Raw genomic sequence first — 13,315 nt, forward strand, 5'->3', positions numbered from 1 at the left:
GGTACCCTCTCACGCTCCAGGGAGGACATTTAAGGGCTCTCAAACTGTGGAGCTTTGATAACTGGACCAAACACAGACCAGGGAGATTATTAAGAAACGTGAGACACCTACTGACTCTCGTCTCCCCTACCTGCTGCATGGAGACAAGGTCCCAGACTCGGATGGTACTGTCCTGGGACACTGTTGCCATCCGCTTCCATGTCCCCTCCACAGAGAACGCCAGAATGGAGTCCTCGTGAGAGCGCATGAGGGTGTTGTAGTCCCGGGACTGGATAGCCAGGTAGCCCACGTTCCCAGCAGCCGTTGTGCACAAGACTTTGCAGCTGTCCGGGCTGATGCAGACAGAACTCACCGGAGCCTCGTGCTCTGGGGAAAGACACAGGAGTCAGCAAACCCCCCTGGAGAAGGGGCAGCAGCGGTTGGAACACAGCTACCAAACCAGGTGTACATGTAGGAAAGTAATGCACACAGGAATGAGCATCCCACAGCCTGAAGATTGAATGCTTGCAGGTTTGAGTTTAGTGGGAAATTAGTCTCTGCCCTTTCTAGAAGTCCCTGGGCTCTGCTGTTACGGTGATTGTTTCAAAAAGAGTAAAGAACTACTCAAATTCTCCCATAAGTTTTCATGGACAGGTGAGCCATGGGTACAAGGGCACAGAAATTGAGATAGAGTGCCTGCTGTCACCCAGGAGATCCTGCCTTTCTCCTACCAGTTACAAGAATGAACAATTGTCATTGAAGACTTCCAAGCCAGTCAGCCAGTCACCCCCAGAGACAGTAGGTATGAAAGATGCCCTCGCTCGTGAGCATTGCTTTAGGAGACGTGGCAGTGGAGCTCTGGCTTCACAGCAGCAGGCCGACAGAGGTGCGGAGCTCAGAAGCATCGTTGCAGCTCTACTCACCCGCCTCTAAGACGACAGCTGAGAAGTCCAGTGGCCACAGCCGCAGGTAGCCATCTTCTGAACCCGTGGCACAGAAGGTTGAGGAGATGCTGATACTGTTTATAGCAATCCCAGGGCCTGAAAACCCCAAAAACAACAGTACCTGGTATAGCTGAAACAAGAAAACCCAACCCGGGGGTTGCCCCATCCTGGACCAGAGGCTGAAGTCTTGGAAGCAGCAGCCAGGAACCCCATGGTGACGATAGCGTAGGCTGAAGAGTCTCAGCAAGTCCTTCTCCGCACTCAGCACATGTTCAGTGCCTAACCCTTTCCAGCTCTCCTCTTTACCACTGTGCAACTCCCACCAGGCACGGAAAAATCTTCCCACTTGTTAAACCCTGTCGTATTTTTGCCTTGAATAGGTTCTTGTGGCAAGGGACGTACTAGATTAACTGCCTGAGATACAAAACCCTTTCAATTCCACATCTCAAATCCTCTCTGCAGCACATTGAGGAGGGAGAGAGAATACAGATCTAAAGAAACTGGGAGGTTTTGATTCAGGTATAAAGTCCAGCGGTCAACGCACTGGTGAGAGCCAGCACTGCTACCAGGACACCCAAGGACATCATTTCATCTCCTCTTGGGCGTTTTCTCGTCCACGAAGTGAGAACCGGAATCACATACCTCTCTCAAAGGGGCATGCTCAAGATTAATCAGCTCAATTTGCCAGAGCAAAGTATGCACTAAGTTTTAAGATATCAGAGCAATCACACTTGAAAGCAAATTCTTCCCACTGTTAAAATTAATGGAAGAGCTGAAAGCTGTACTACTTAGTATACAGCAACAAAGATTTCCTAAACACTCTGCACAGGCTGAATAATGGAAAAAATCCCTCAATTCATCTTTTTCGTTGGTCTGCTTAGCTCTTTTTCCATCTCTACATTAAGACTCCCATCAGCAAATTAAGACCTTGTTTCATGTTTCTAAAAGTAGTGTTTCTCTGAAAGTGCAATCAGCATTTAAAACGCTCAAATTCTTTCTTAAAATTATACTTTGCTGTACTAAGGAAGACTATTTGCAGCACTTAAGAGGCAAATAGCCAGCAATGATCTAATCAACCCAAAATAATCCTTGGAAGTAGGTAAGTAGCTGGTTTATTTTACCAGAGATTTATCTATGGTCATTTTGGACCCCGAGGATGGTTGAGGTGCTCCCTGCCTGCGGGTATTCCTACCTGAGCCACCGCCTGCCCCGTCTGGCCGTGCAGGCAGGAGCCGCCGTGCGCTCCTCATGCAGACGTTCTTGTAGTCCACCTCCAAGACGTGGCCGCTCTTGCTGCAGACAAAGCTGTACGGGAGAGAGACCCCTGCTCTGGCACACCGGGGGCAAGAGAAGCAGTGCTGGCAGGGTTTAGTTAAAGCCCAGCTTGGTTCACCCGTTAAACGGTTTGCCTGATGGAAAGCAATTCTGGTTCCTGGTAATGTAACAGGTCAACAAGGTGTCCAAGGGCACCTTTCCACGCGCTGCCCTACAGATCTACAGCCAAGGCAGAACTTCCTATTTTATTTCCCATCCCTTTGAAACCTTAATTAGCAAAAATGCTAAAAGCCCAGCACAGACTGCAGAAATGAACATCCCTCTGCCACAGGGAACAGCTCGGGGAAAGATGGGGCCAGCTGAGCTGGTCTGACTTTGATGATTAAAATAAAACAACAACAACAAAAAAACCCCCAAAAAACCCCAAAAAAGCGTGTGTTTGTCTGTGTGCAAAAGGATATGTACCGCACTCCTCCCGCTGCCAACAGAAAGCTAACCACGAGGCTCGAGTGGGGAGTGATTCACTAAGAAACAGCAGTACAGCAAGAGGAATACCCGTTTCTTGGGCTATTTTGCAAGCAGCCCAATTTCTTTTGGGAAGCCAAGCGTGCCGAGGAGGAGGGGGCTCTCCCAGCTCCAGGGGGCACCTGTATTTTATAGGGAGAGCCTGAGCAAAGCGTGGTGCTTTGAGCTGGAAGGCTTGCAAGCACATAGTGAAGGAATGGGGACTGAAACGGGAGGGTCAGCACTGACTGGAGCTCCAAACACCTCCCCATTTTTGTTTGTTTGGGGGTTTTTTAGGGCATTTAGGATAAGGTGTGAGTTTAATCTTTCAGTTCTGAGCACTGCCTACATCGCTGCTGGAAGGGATGCTGGGCACTGAAGCTACCACCCACCGATGTAGCTAGGGGATACCGCAGAGGCAGGAAGGGGGAAGGGAAGCAGCCAAAAGCCATGGCAGCCCCTTACAGTGCGCGGTCCTGCGGCTCCCGCTCGGCAGTGTGCCCCTCAGCGAAGGCCAGGTCGGTGAACTCCAGGGAATGGTACTCGCCCAGCTTGATGGGACACGAGCGCAGCTCTCCATCCCGCACTCGCCACAGCCTGATGTTGTCCCGGCCGCACGACACCATCCTGTCCCGGGAGAGGCTGCGTGAGAGCCGGGCAGGACCCCCCAAGCACCCGGCAAAGGCCAGTGCCCCAAGGGCCACCAGCTGACAGCCAGGACACAGAGCAGGGATGGCAAACAGATGGCTGCAGCCCTGCAATTCCCCCCGCAGCCACGCCAGAACCAGTGCTTTTGATTTATTTTCATTGCATGCTACCTGGTATCATCAAAAAAAGCGATCTTCAAGGCCTGGATGTCCACATCCGTGTGTGCTTTGGCCAGCACGGCCACCTCTCCGCCACGGGTCACCTGAGCAGTGTTCCACACCACCACCATCTGAAGCAAGAAAACACAATGGCAGAGCTGCTCAAACGTGGAAAACTTGGCAGCAAAAGAGCTTTTCATCACAGCAGCTGGGCAGCTGCACGTACAGGAGCCTGCTCCAGAGCTGGGCACAATGTATTGATAGCAGAGTTGAAGCAGGGGAAACAAAAACCCTCTCACACAGAGGGTTTAGGACAGTCCAACAGCTTTGCAAAGCTTCATAGCAATATTCTTCTCTGGCATCCATAATTATAGGTTCTAAATCCTAGGGCTGCCTGGCAACAGGGCTCAGACTTGGAAAAAAAATCCACAGAGGAGTGGGAACTCTGCCTGCCGAGACACAGGAACTGCACCAGGGCTGAGCCGGGCTGCCGGGGCTGGAGGTAGCACAAAGGCGGCTGCACTGGCTCCCGCAGCACTTCGCTCCCATGCAGGTTTGCATGCTCGGGGCACCCACCACAAGGGGTGAGAGAGTCAAACCCTTTCCTCAAAGGAAAGGGGGAGATGGGTGAAGAAACGCAGGTGATCTGATGCTCTGCATTTCAGAATAGCATTAAAAACAGAGCCAGGATCACCTTGGAGGCTGGGGTGGGCTGAGGCATCACCCTGGGAGAGGTGCTCCCAGCCAGCACCCATCTTCCCATCCTGCTTTTGCCTTATTGATGCCCCACTCCCCAGTTTTAGCTCACCAGCTCCCACTCAGATCACAGACCACTGCCACGTGCTGGGAACAAAACCAGAGCAGTGTTTGTTTTTTCCTGCAGGCAACACGCAGTTAGCAATGGCACAGCTAATTGCTGGTGGTCGTCAATAAGGGATCAGTGGATGAGAACAGTTCCACTGATAAAGCAAAACCCCCAGTCCCATGAAACAATTTTATTTTTGGCTGCTACATGTGGGATCTGCATCATCCCCTAGCTACATCGGTGGGTGGTAGCTTCAGTGCCCAGCATCCCTTCCAGCAGCGATGTGGGCAATGCTCAGAACTGAAAGATTAAACCTCACATCTTGCCCTAAATGCCCTAGAAAAACCCCAAACAAACAAAAGTGGGGAGGTGTTTGGGGCTCCAGTCAGTGCTGACCCTCTCACTTCAGTCCCCATTCCTTCACTACGTGTTTGAAAGCATTCCAGCTCAAAATGCCACACAAACACGCGTCACCCCCAGCCCCGTGGGCCAGAATGGCTGTGGAGGCGGGCAGCATCGCTGCGCCTGAGCCTGCGGCGATCCCCACAGGGTACAGGCAGAATCACACAGCCCCCTCCATCACCCTGCCTGGGCTCAGAGCTGGGCTGTGCCACACTAGCGACAGAAACAGCCCCAAACCTCAGCCCCAGCAGCTCTCTCGAGCTGCTTCCAAAAGCATTTTTTTTGCTTGCAGCTGAGGAACGCTCACAAGCATCAGGTAGAAGGAAAGTATTTTTTAAGCACCTAATGGAAGGGATTTCCCTCTGACTGCAGTGAGGAACATGCCAAGGAAAGCCCAGAGCAGAGGTTTGTCTGCAGAATAACTACATAATCCGGGAGAACAGTCATCTCATGTCGCTTGTTCACAGGGCAGGGAAACCTCCAAGTTTCAGTTCTCACCGTTTTGCCGTGCCCATCCTTTCCAACACCACACAGAATGGCTCCGCTGTAGGAAAAGCTGCAAGAAGAGGCCACCTGGTGAAACGCAACTCCTTGTACTCCGAGTGCACTCAGCGGGGAATAAAAGGAGACAAGTTGTGGGTATGGGGAGACAGCACAGCCTGAGGGATGAGCTCGGGAGGGAGCTGGCAGCATATCGGCTGTTCCAGGCCAGCTGCCAGCAGGTCTCAGTGATAAACACAGGCAACTGAAGCAGAGCTGTAACTCACCCCTGGTTTATCACGGCCCAATAGCACAGAAAAGCTGCCGTGCTGCAACACTTCACCCACCCGAATGCATCCCTGCACCCAGGCTGAAACCCACCTCAGGGACAAGAGGGAATGGATGTGGGTTTTAAACACAGAGAGGCAGCTGCCCGTCGGGAAGTCCCAGAGACGCAGCACGCTCAGGGGACCAGCCTGCACGGAAGCCAGCAAGGTGCTGCTCCCGTTGAAGGCCAGCGCTGACACCTGCGGGAAGCACCAGGTCAGGGGCTCTCCAGAAGCACTGGGACTGGGGGTACGTCTGGGGCACAAGGATGGCGCTACCGTATGGCTCTGTAAGGAGTTACCTTATCCGTGTGTCCGAGGAAGAACCTCTGCTCTCCGGTCTGGATCTGCAGGGCCACTATAACGGCGTGGCAGGGGTAGACCACCGCAGCGTTGTTCTGAGTCCACAGTGCCTGCAGGACCGAGACCGCAATGAGAGGGCCGCGGGACCCCCAGAGATGCACCAGGTCCTAGGCTGGACCCACAAAGATTTCTTCAGCAGATTTGCCGCACGCATGCAGGTGAGGGGATGCTTTCCCACACACGGGCTGAGCTTCTAACTCGCAAAGGAAAACTAAAACCCAGCCAACATCCTACTTAATTCAGTGGATTTACTGTACCAATCATGTCTACGACGTGAACAGCAGATACAAGGGCAAAGATGTTGCTGGCAGAGCTCTGAACTGGCTGAACCAAACCCACCCTGTCTCTAACACAGACAGCAAGCCGGGCTCCTGTGAGGCACAGCGCCCCACGGAAATGATCCAAACACAGCTCCTCCTTTCCAGAGTCCTACAAAGCAGCTCTAGTTTTAACGGGATAAAACGCGGAAGCTGTGAGACCTGGGGAAGGGGCTGGAGCACAAGTCTGATGAGGAGCAGCTGAGGGAACTGGGGTGGTTTCATCTGGAGAAAAGGAAGCTCAGGGGGGCACCTGATCGCTCTCTACAACTACCTGAAAGGAGGTTGTAGTGAGGTGGGAGTAGGTCTCATCTCCCAAGTAGCAAGAGACAGGACAAGAGGAAACTGCCTCAAGCTGCACCAGGGGAGGTTTACACTGGGTATTAGGAAACATTTCTTCACTGAATGGTTCATCAAGCACTGGAACAGGCTGCCCAGGGAGGTGGTGGAGTCACCATCCCTGGAGCTATTTGAAAGATGTGTAGATGTGGCACTCAGGGACATGGTTTAGTGGTGGGCTCAGCAGTGCTAGATTAATAGATGGACTAGATCTTAAAGGTCTTTTCCAACCTAAATGATCTATTCCAGCTATAAGGCCCCCATAATTTTTAATTCACCGCCATAGCAGCAGAAGACCTATGCACAAACATAAGCTTGTGCCTATCTGCTTTGGGGTCATTTTCCCCATCAAGACGTACAGGAAGGGTGGCACTCGGCTGCCTTTCGTGCCTGCAAAAAATCAATACACCGGCCACGTGATTACAGATCAGCTCCCCAAACCGCCTGAGTTACTGACCCACTTGGTGCTGCAGCCTCCAAAGCCAATAATCATTCTCAGCTTCAGGATGGGATCTGGTAAAAGCCTCTGGAAAAGAAAGACAGCACTTAGAGCTGGATGGAGGTCCTCAGCCCACAGGGCCCTTCCGTCCCCATCACTTGTTTCTCTCTAAAGCACAGAAGCAGCTTTGGTCCCCTTCTGCTAGAGGGGATGGCTTTAAATTACTGAACCTGGCAGAATTCAGAGCTGGCTGGAGGGAGGAGCTGGGGTTTGCCGGTGTTGAGCAGCTCTCCCACCCAGGCTGGGGGTTGCAGCCAGCCCTTCCCAGAGCCCTGGCAGTGCCCAGAGAGCCGGTGGCTGCTGCGGGAAGGGCTGTCCTCCTACCCTGCAGGCAGAGGTCCACCTGCAGGCTGGCATGCCTGATCCAGGGTCCTTCCCATACATGCTCTGGGCAAATTAGCAAACATACGTTATTGGCTTAAGGCCAGTGCACTTGATCACAAGGTCCCTCTTTCAAGGCAAGTAAGATACTAGTGGAAAGGAGAACTGCTAGTCAGAAAAACTAACACCAGCGAAAGAACTCCATAGGATTAACTGAAACTCCAGCCTGAAGCTTGCATCTCCTCTGCTGCTTCTGACAGGTTCACAAGCACCAGCCCTAAGCGTTCCAAAGCCACTCTTGAGCTCCTGTGACTCCTCAGCGCTTCACCCACCTCCTCTGAGCCGACACGGACAGTTCGGCTGGCTTGTTTGCTCTTCTGGTGAGCATAGACGTGGATGGCACCATCACTGACTGCCGGTGACTGCCCGATGTCCCCGACACTGGGTAGTCGCTGGTGCTTCTCTAGCTCCTGGTTCCCAGCAGGCATGGCTCCCCAAGGCCCTGGGGCTGTCAGGTGAACCTCAGGGATGCTTTTTGTAATTACCCGACACCGGCGTGGCATCTGAGAAAGAGCAAAGCCTCAGACAGAGCTCAGCCCTCCTCCCAGCACCTTCCACCCACCACAAAGGCACAGGGAGACAACCGCATCTCCCCAGGTGACTCTTCACAGCAAATACAAACAAGGACAAAGCAACACGGAGGGAGAGCATCCCTGTAAGTACCTAGCTCGGCCAGGTACGTTAACCAGCTGCTCTCCCTACGCTGCCAGTGTTGTCTGTGCAGAGTTTGCCTCCTCCAGACAGCAAACCAGAGCTCCAGGAAAGATCCAGCCCTGAGCAGTCTCTGAAGGGCTGCCCTCTCTCCACTGAGCAGGGGAGGCTAAAAGCACCTGGCCAGGCTGCTTGGTGCTTCCCAGTTCAGAACAGCAGAGGGGTCGGACTCCTCACTTTCTCCCTCTCCGCAGCCTGAGAAGGATGGCTTTCCCCAGTCCCTCTCCAAAAGCCCATCACCACGCTGATTGCAGGTGCCAGCTCCCACACCACCACCAGCAGGGAAGGGCGAGGGCAGCAGCCTGCAGTCCCAGCCATCCAGACTCCACACACTGCTCTGCTCCCCGAGGGCACCCCATCAACTTCTTTAGTCGCCAGTCCTCATTCCTTATCTATAATTTGAAGACACAACTATTTGCTGGCTCAGTTGAGACAGGGAGGATAGATGTCTGGAGATTAAGAGGTACTCGGCATTTATCTTGTCTCTGCTCTGTGCTGTGCCATGCCAAACCACCCGGGCATTAACTGACCACAGGGTCAACAGACCAGGGGGCTGACCTGCCTGGATCAGCTGCAAATGACAACAAGCACCTTCTACATCTTAATTAAAGGAACTCAAAGACAAGGCGTGGCAAAAACTCCATGGGAGGCAGGAAGGAAGAGGCTGCAGTCTCCTCCACAGTGCACTTACAGCTTTGGGACTGATTATCTGATGGATGAGGGACAGTCGGTCACGGACTGCTTTGGTGAGTGTCACTGGCTGGGGCAGCTGGCAAACGGGGTCCTCTGAGACTTGGCCACCTGGGCAACATGAGGAGCAGGTTGGGCTCTTCTGGAAAGCCAAGGCACCCACCTGGGGTGGCACAGCCTTGGCTGCTGCCCCCAGCCTTCCCACCTGCCGCAGGACCGGGACAGCTCTTCTGGATGGAGTCGTATGGTAGCTTGGACCCCTCGGATGGGAACCTGAGCAAAATCAGAGGAAGGTGCCATGTAATCGGGATATCGTGCTAGCACCCACAAATCCTGGCACAAAAGTCTCTTCACTGTCTCCTATAGGATTCCCTGCTTTTGCCCCACCGTCTCTGAAATATAAGGATACTAAAGTACCTCCCAAGTCTGATCTACAGTGTTAGTTTCCAGGGGTTAACTTGGCACCACGAGCGCTGGGCAAAGCCGCTAAGCCAATGACTGGAACGAGCTGCGATCTATGACCAACACGATCCTCTGGCAAAAACCTCACCAGCGATGGGAGCCCAGCGGTGAAGCTGAGGAAGGTACGCTGACACCTGACCCTTGATGAGGCATTACAGCTGATGACAACGCAGCAGCCCGTCAGACTGCCCCTTACATTAGCAAGGGGCTGAAGCGCTCCCTAGGAACAGCACGCACAGAGGAAGGCTTGCATTATGCTGGTAGCCACAGGAGCAATCCCAGCAAGAGACCGAGAGAGAGGACTGGTGTCCACGCCAGGCACAGGAGTGCTCTACAGCCTTTTTCCTGCCCCAAAACATCACCGATCAGCAGTTAAGCTCAGACCAGGGCAGATGTGTTAACTCCACCAAAATGCTGGAGTTGGGTTGACCAAAATGTCTCCGCTTGAGCCCCAGATTTGTCTGGATCCATCATTCCTCAAGCAGCGTTCCCCATCCTGCCTTCCCCCAGGAACAGGGAGGTCGTGGAGCCGCCACGGGTCCGAGCATGGCCAGGAGCAGCCATACCTGATGTAGTCGTAGAGGTCGTGCCACTTCTGTCCCTCCGGAACAGGGAAAGCCATGTCCCGCGGCATGGGAGCAACCCCGCGGCAGGCCAGGCTGGCTTGCTGGGCCTCGGAGAAGGTCACACCTGGCAGCATGGGGACAGATAAAGAGAGTGAGCTCTCCAAGGCCTGCGGAGCTGGCTGAAATCCCTTTTTCTGTGGGACATGGGCACAAACTACTTCCCTCTGTGAGAATGCCTGGAAAACAAAGATTACAGCCCTAAGGTCTGTAACAAACTAACACACCTTTGCACCAGAGGATTCCTGAAACTCCCAACCTCCAAAGAAGACCCCAGAGCATAAACTCTCGGTGTCGAGTTATAAATCTGCCAGGCCAAAGCTTCACTTAGATTTCTGTTCAGTGATTCAGCAGTTTCACATGATTTGTGTTAAGGCTCTTTTCTCATTTTCTCATCTTCTTTCCTTCATGCATTTGTGAACTCATGAAAGTCTCCATGAGATCACAAGTTTCAGGAATCTGAAAGCAGCATCTCTAACTCCCTCCTCACTGATGCCTTCTGGCAGGTCAGGCAGATTTGCAGCACAAAAAAAGAAAGGCAGAAACAAAGGTTTTGACCTAAGTATCTCTGCCACATTGAGCAGGTGAATAAAAGAAGCAGGTTGAAAGATTTCCGAGACAAAAAAACCACAGGCTCTTCCAGCAGATAAAAGCACAGGCATTAGAGGAGTGAGGCTTTTTAACACCTTTTTTTCCCCTGAAAAAATATTCTGACTTTGGTAAGATATTTAACTTTGCTCTTACTGTTCGCTTTTACAGCTGGAAAATGAGAGGACTGCTGCCTCCAGAGGTCAGGAGATTGTATTCACCAGCTTAACATTGTATTGAGTATTTTGCCCTTTCTGCTCCATATCGTGCTGCTACAGCAATGGCAGCCCAGGGCAAACAGCCCTGCTGGCATCACGCCTGCAAAAACAGCTTTAAACCCCCCCAGGTCCCATGCAGGCTGGGTTGAAGTCACAGGAGAAACCTGAGGCTGCCCCGAGGTCTCGGCTCCCCACCTGGGTCGAACACCAAGTCGCTGGTGCAGAGGTTTTTCACCAGCAGATTGGAGCAGAGCCTGATGCTCTTCAGGTGGCTGTAACGGCGGTTGAGGTAGAGGGAGAGGATGGAGTGGAGGTCAAGCACCAGGCAGGTCCAGCGCACATCACCAGGGGCTGCCCCCACCAGACCTGGGGAGGAGAGTGGCAGGTGGCAAAAGGGAAAACAGGAAAAGATGCTACAGACCTCGGACCTTGCGGAATGGGAGACGCAAGATGAACGCAGCTGAGTAAAAAGTATTTATCAGTCACAACTCCCACCAGGCTTGGCTTGTCTGGGCTAAAATGGGAGATGGGGAAAACACGCCTTAGAGCTCACTACTGCAGCGCAGGGGTGGGAAAGGACAGACAAGCAGCCCCGCTGCCTCCATGGACACGTGCCCAGCCTGACACGGCACCCTGCTGTTCAGGAGAACAGGGGTGGGGACATCCCTCCTGGGAGCTACAGCTCCCACCTTCCAGCTGCTGAGTCTCCTCTCAGAACCACCACCCTTCGTCCTCCTCAAATACATCAAGTCAACTTCTGAACTCTATTTATTTTCTACCAATTTATTTTGGTGGTGATGTGCTAGCCCAGTGCCACCAGTGGCAGCCCCCCGCACACTCCTCACCGCGCCTGGATGGTGAGCCCTTGGCTGCTCCGCAGATGAAGGGGAACTGCAGCCAGGTGGCCGTGGACTTGAACTCCTTGAAGAGGTTGGAGAAGGAGATGCGAACCACCTGGTTTTCCTGAGCAGACAGACACACATAGAGCTCTAGTCACCCTGGTGGCTTCAGCAGGGAAATGCTGCAGAGAATAACGCACATGGTTGTGTCTCCTGTCCCCTCGGTGGCACCTGTCCTCGGTGGAGATGCCATGAGGATGGAAGCCATCCCCACCTCGGGGTAACCCCCCCATCAGCAACAAGAACCGGCCAAATTCTGCACACCCCAAGAAGACCACCACTGCTACCCTCTGGTCCTTCAATCAGGCCACGACGGTTCAATGAGGCCACCCCATGTCATGTACCTTGGTGGTGACATCCAGGTGGACCACGAAATGCTTGTGGGGCATGGGCCTGAAGAGCAGGTAGAGGTAGCGCCCCACCAGCCCCAGTGACTGCGTCCCTGTCCGGGGCAGCTGCAGGTAGCTGCTGGCAGGGGTGGAGCTCCGGATCCGGTACACGGTTCCCTTCAGCCTCGTGTCCTTCCAAAACCAGGGAAAGGGATGGCAGGGGGGATGGGGGTGTCAGCACTGCCCACCTGTGGCTGCCTCCCCCCCACCACCCCATGGTGCCGGTGTCCCTGTTACCTTGAGGGCGGCCACGTCCCCCTCCCTGGCGGAGCGCTTCCACTCCTCCACGCGGAAATGCTTGAAGATGTTCAGGTAGGGATGCTGCCAGGCTACTGGTACCATCACCGGGATCAGCGGGGGGGACAGTACCCCCGCCCGGATGTCCCCCGTTATTCCTTGTACTGGGGACTCTGCCAATACCCCCATGTCCTGAGGTCCCCCACCCTGTTATTTCTGCACCCTGTGCCCCCGTGCCCTGGTGACAGCCCCCAGTACCCCCATACTCCGCGCCCCTCCAACCCCGGTGATGCCCCCGGTACCTCCGTGCTCCGAGTCCCCCCAGCCCTGGTGTCACTCCTGTGCCTGGAGCCCAGTGATGGACCCGGTAACGTTGTGCCCCTAGTCCTCCCACCCCAGTGACACCCCAATACCTCCATGCTCCGAGCCTCCCCCTGACCCGAGTGCCCCCCCCCCAGCCCCGGTGATGGACTCAGTACCTCCATGCTTCAAGTCCCCCCAGATCCGTGTCACCCCCACAACCGGTGACACCCCCGTTTATATCCCTGTGCTCCGAGTACCCCCAGCCCCGGTGTTGCCCCGGTATGCCCGTGCCCTGAGCCCAGCAGCCGCGGTGCCCCCTCGGTACCTCTGTGCCCCGGGCCCAGCAGCCCTGGTACCTCCATGCTCCAAGCTCAGCAGTCCCGGTAGTCCCCCAGTACCCCCGACCCCAGCAGCCCCAGTGCACGCAGCACCCCGGTGCCTAAGTCCAGCGGTCCCAGTACCGTGGAATCAGCAGCCCCGGTGCCCCCATGCCCCGAGCCCAGCAGCCCCGGTACTCCCAGTACCCGAGGTACCCCGGTGCCCGACTCCAGTACCGCCCCAGTACTCCCTTGGCCTGAGCCCAGCAGCCCCGGTACCGCCCCGGTACCCCCGGCACCCCCAGCCCAGCCGCCCCGGTAACCCCCCCCCCCCCCCCCCCCGGAACCGCCGCTACCTGCCGCCATGGCGCGCGCCGCCGGCTCAACCGTCCCGCGCGGCCGCCGCCAATCCGTGCGCGCCGCCCGCAGCCACACCCCGCGGGGCGGGGCCTGTTGCG

General features: G+C 54.7%; 1 protein-coding gene across 1 annotated transcript in view; it reads right to left on the reverse strand.

Moving 5' to 3' along the window:
* The window catches only part of LOC119147264 (mitochondrial Rho GTPase 2), a 45,305-nt gene extending 32,042 nt beyond the window's left edge, over positions 1–13,263 (reverse strand). Inside the window, exons 1-18 of the mRNA XM_037385992.1 lie at positions 13,214–13,263; positions 12,238–12,332; positions 11,956–12,132; positions 11,558–11,675; positions 10,908–11,078; positions 9,850–9,973; positions 9,027–9,094; positions 8,823–8,932; positions 7,693–7,923; positions 6,998–7,066; positions 5,824–5,934; positions 5,577–5,722; positions 5,214–5,271; positions 3,521–3,639; positions 3,168–3,329; positions 2,116–2,228; positions 903–1,019; positions 131–366 (exon numbers count right to left, since the gene is read on the reverse strand). Of these exons, the coding sequence (XP_037241889.1) occupies positions 131–366; positions 903–1,019; positions 2,116–2,228; positions 3,168–3,329; positions 3,521–3,639; positions 5,214–5,271; positions 5,577–5,722; positions 5,824–5,934; positions 6,998–7,066; positions 7,693–7,923; positions 8,823–8,932; positions 9,027–9,094; positions 9,850–9,973; positions 10,908–11,078; positions 11,558–11,675; positions 11,956–12,132; positions 12,238–12,332; positions 13,214–13,223 (2,235 nt within the window). The 5' untranslated portion in view covers positions 13,224–13,263. The remainder of the gene's footprint in view (positions 1–130; positions 367–902; positions 1,020–2,115; positions 2,229–3,167; positions 3,330–3,520; positions 3,640–5,213; positions 5,272–5,576; positions 5,723–5,823; positions 5,935–6,997; positions 7,067–7,692; positions 7,924–8,822; positions 8,933–9,026; positions 9,095–9,849; positions 9,974–10,907; positions 11,079–11,557; positions 11,676–11,955; positions 12,133–12,237; positions 12,333–13,213) is intronic.
* Between the last annotated feature and the right edge of the window lie 52 nt (positions 13,264–13,315).

The sequence above is a fragment of the Falco rusticolus genome, chromosome 4 (genome assembly GCF_015220075.1).
Source record: "Falco rusticolus isolate bFalRus1 chromosome 4, bFalRus1.pri, whole genome shotgun sequence".
Classification (NCBI taxonomy): domain Eukaryota; kingdom Metazoa; phylum Chordata; class Aves; order Falconiformes; family Falconidae; genus Falco; species Falco rusticolus.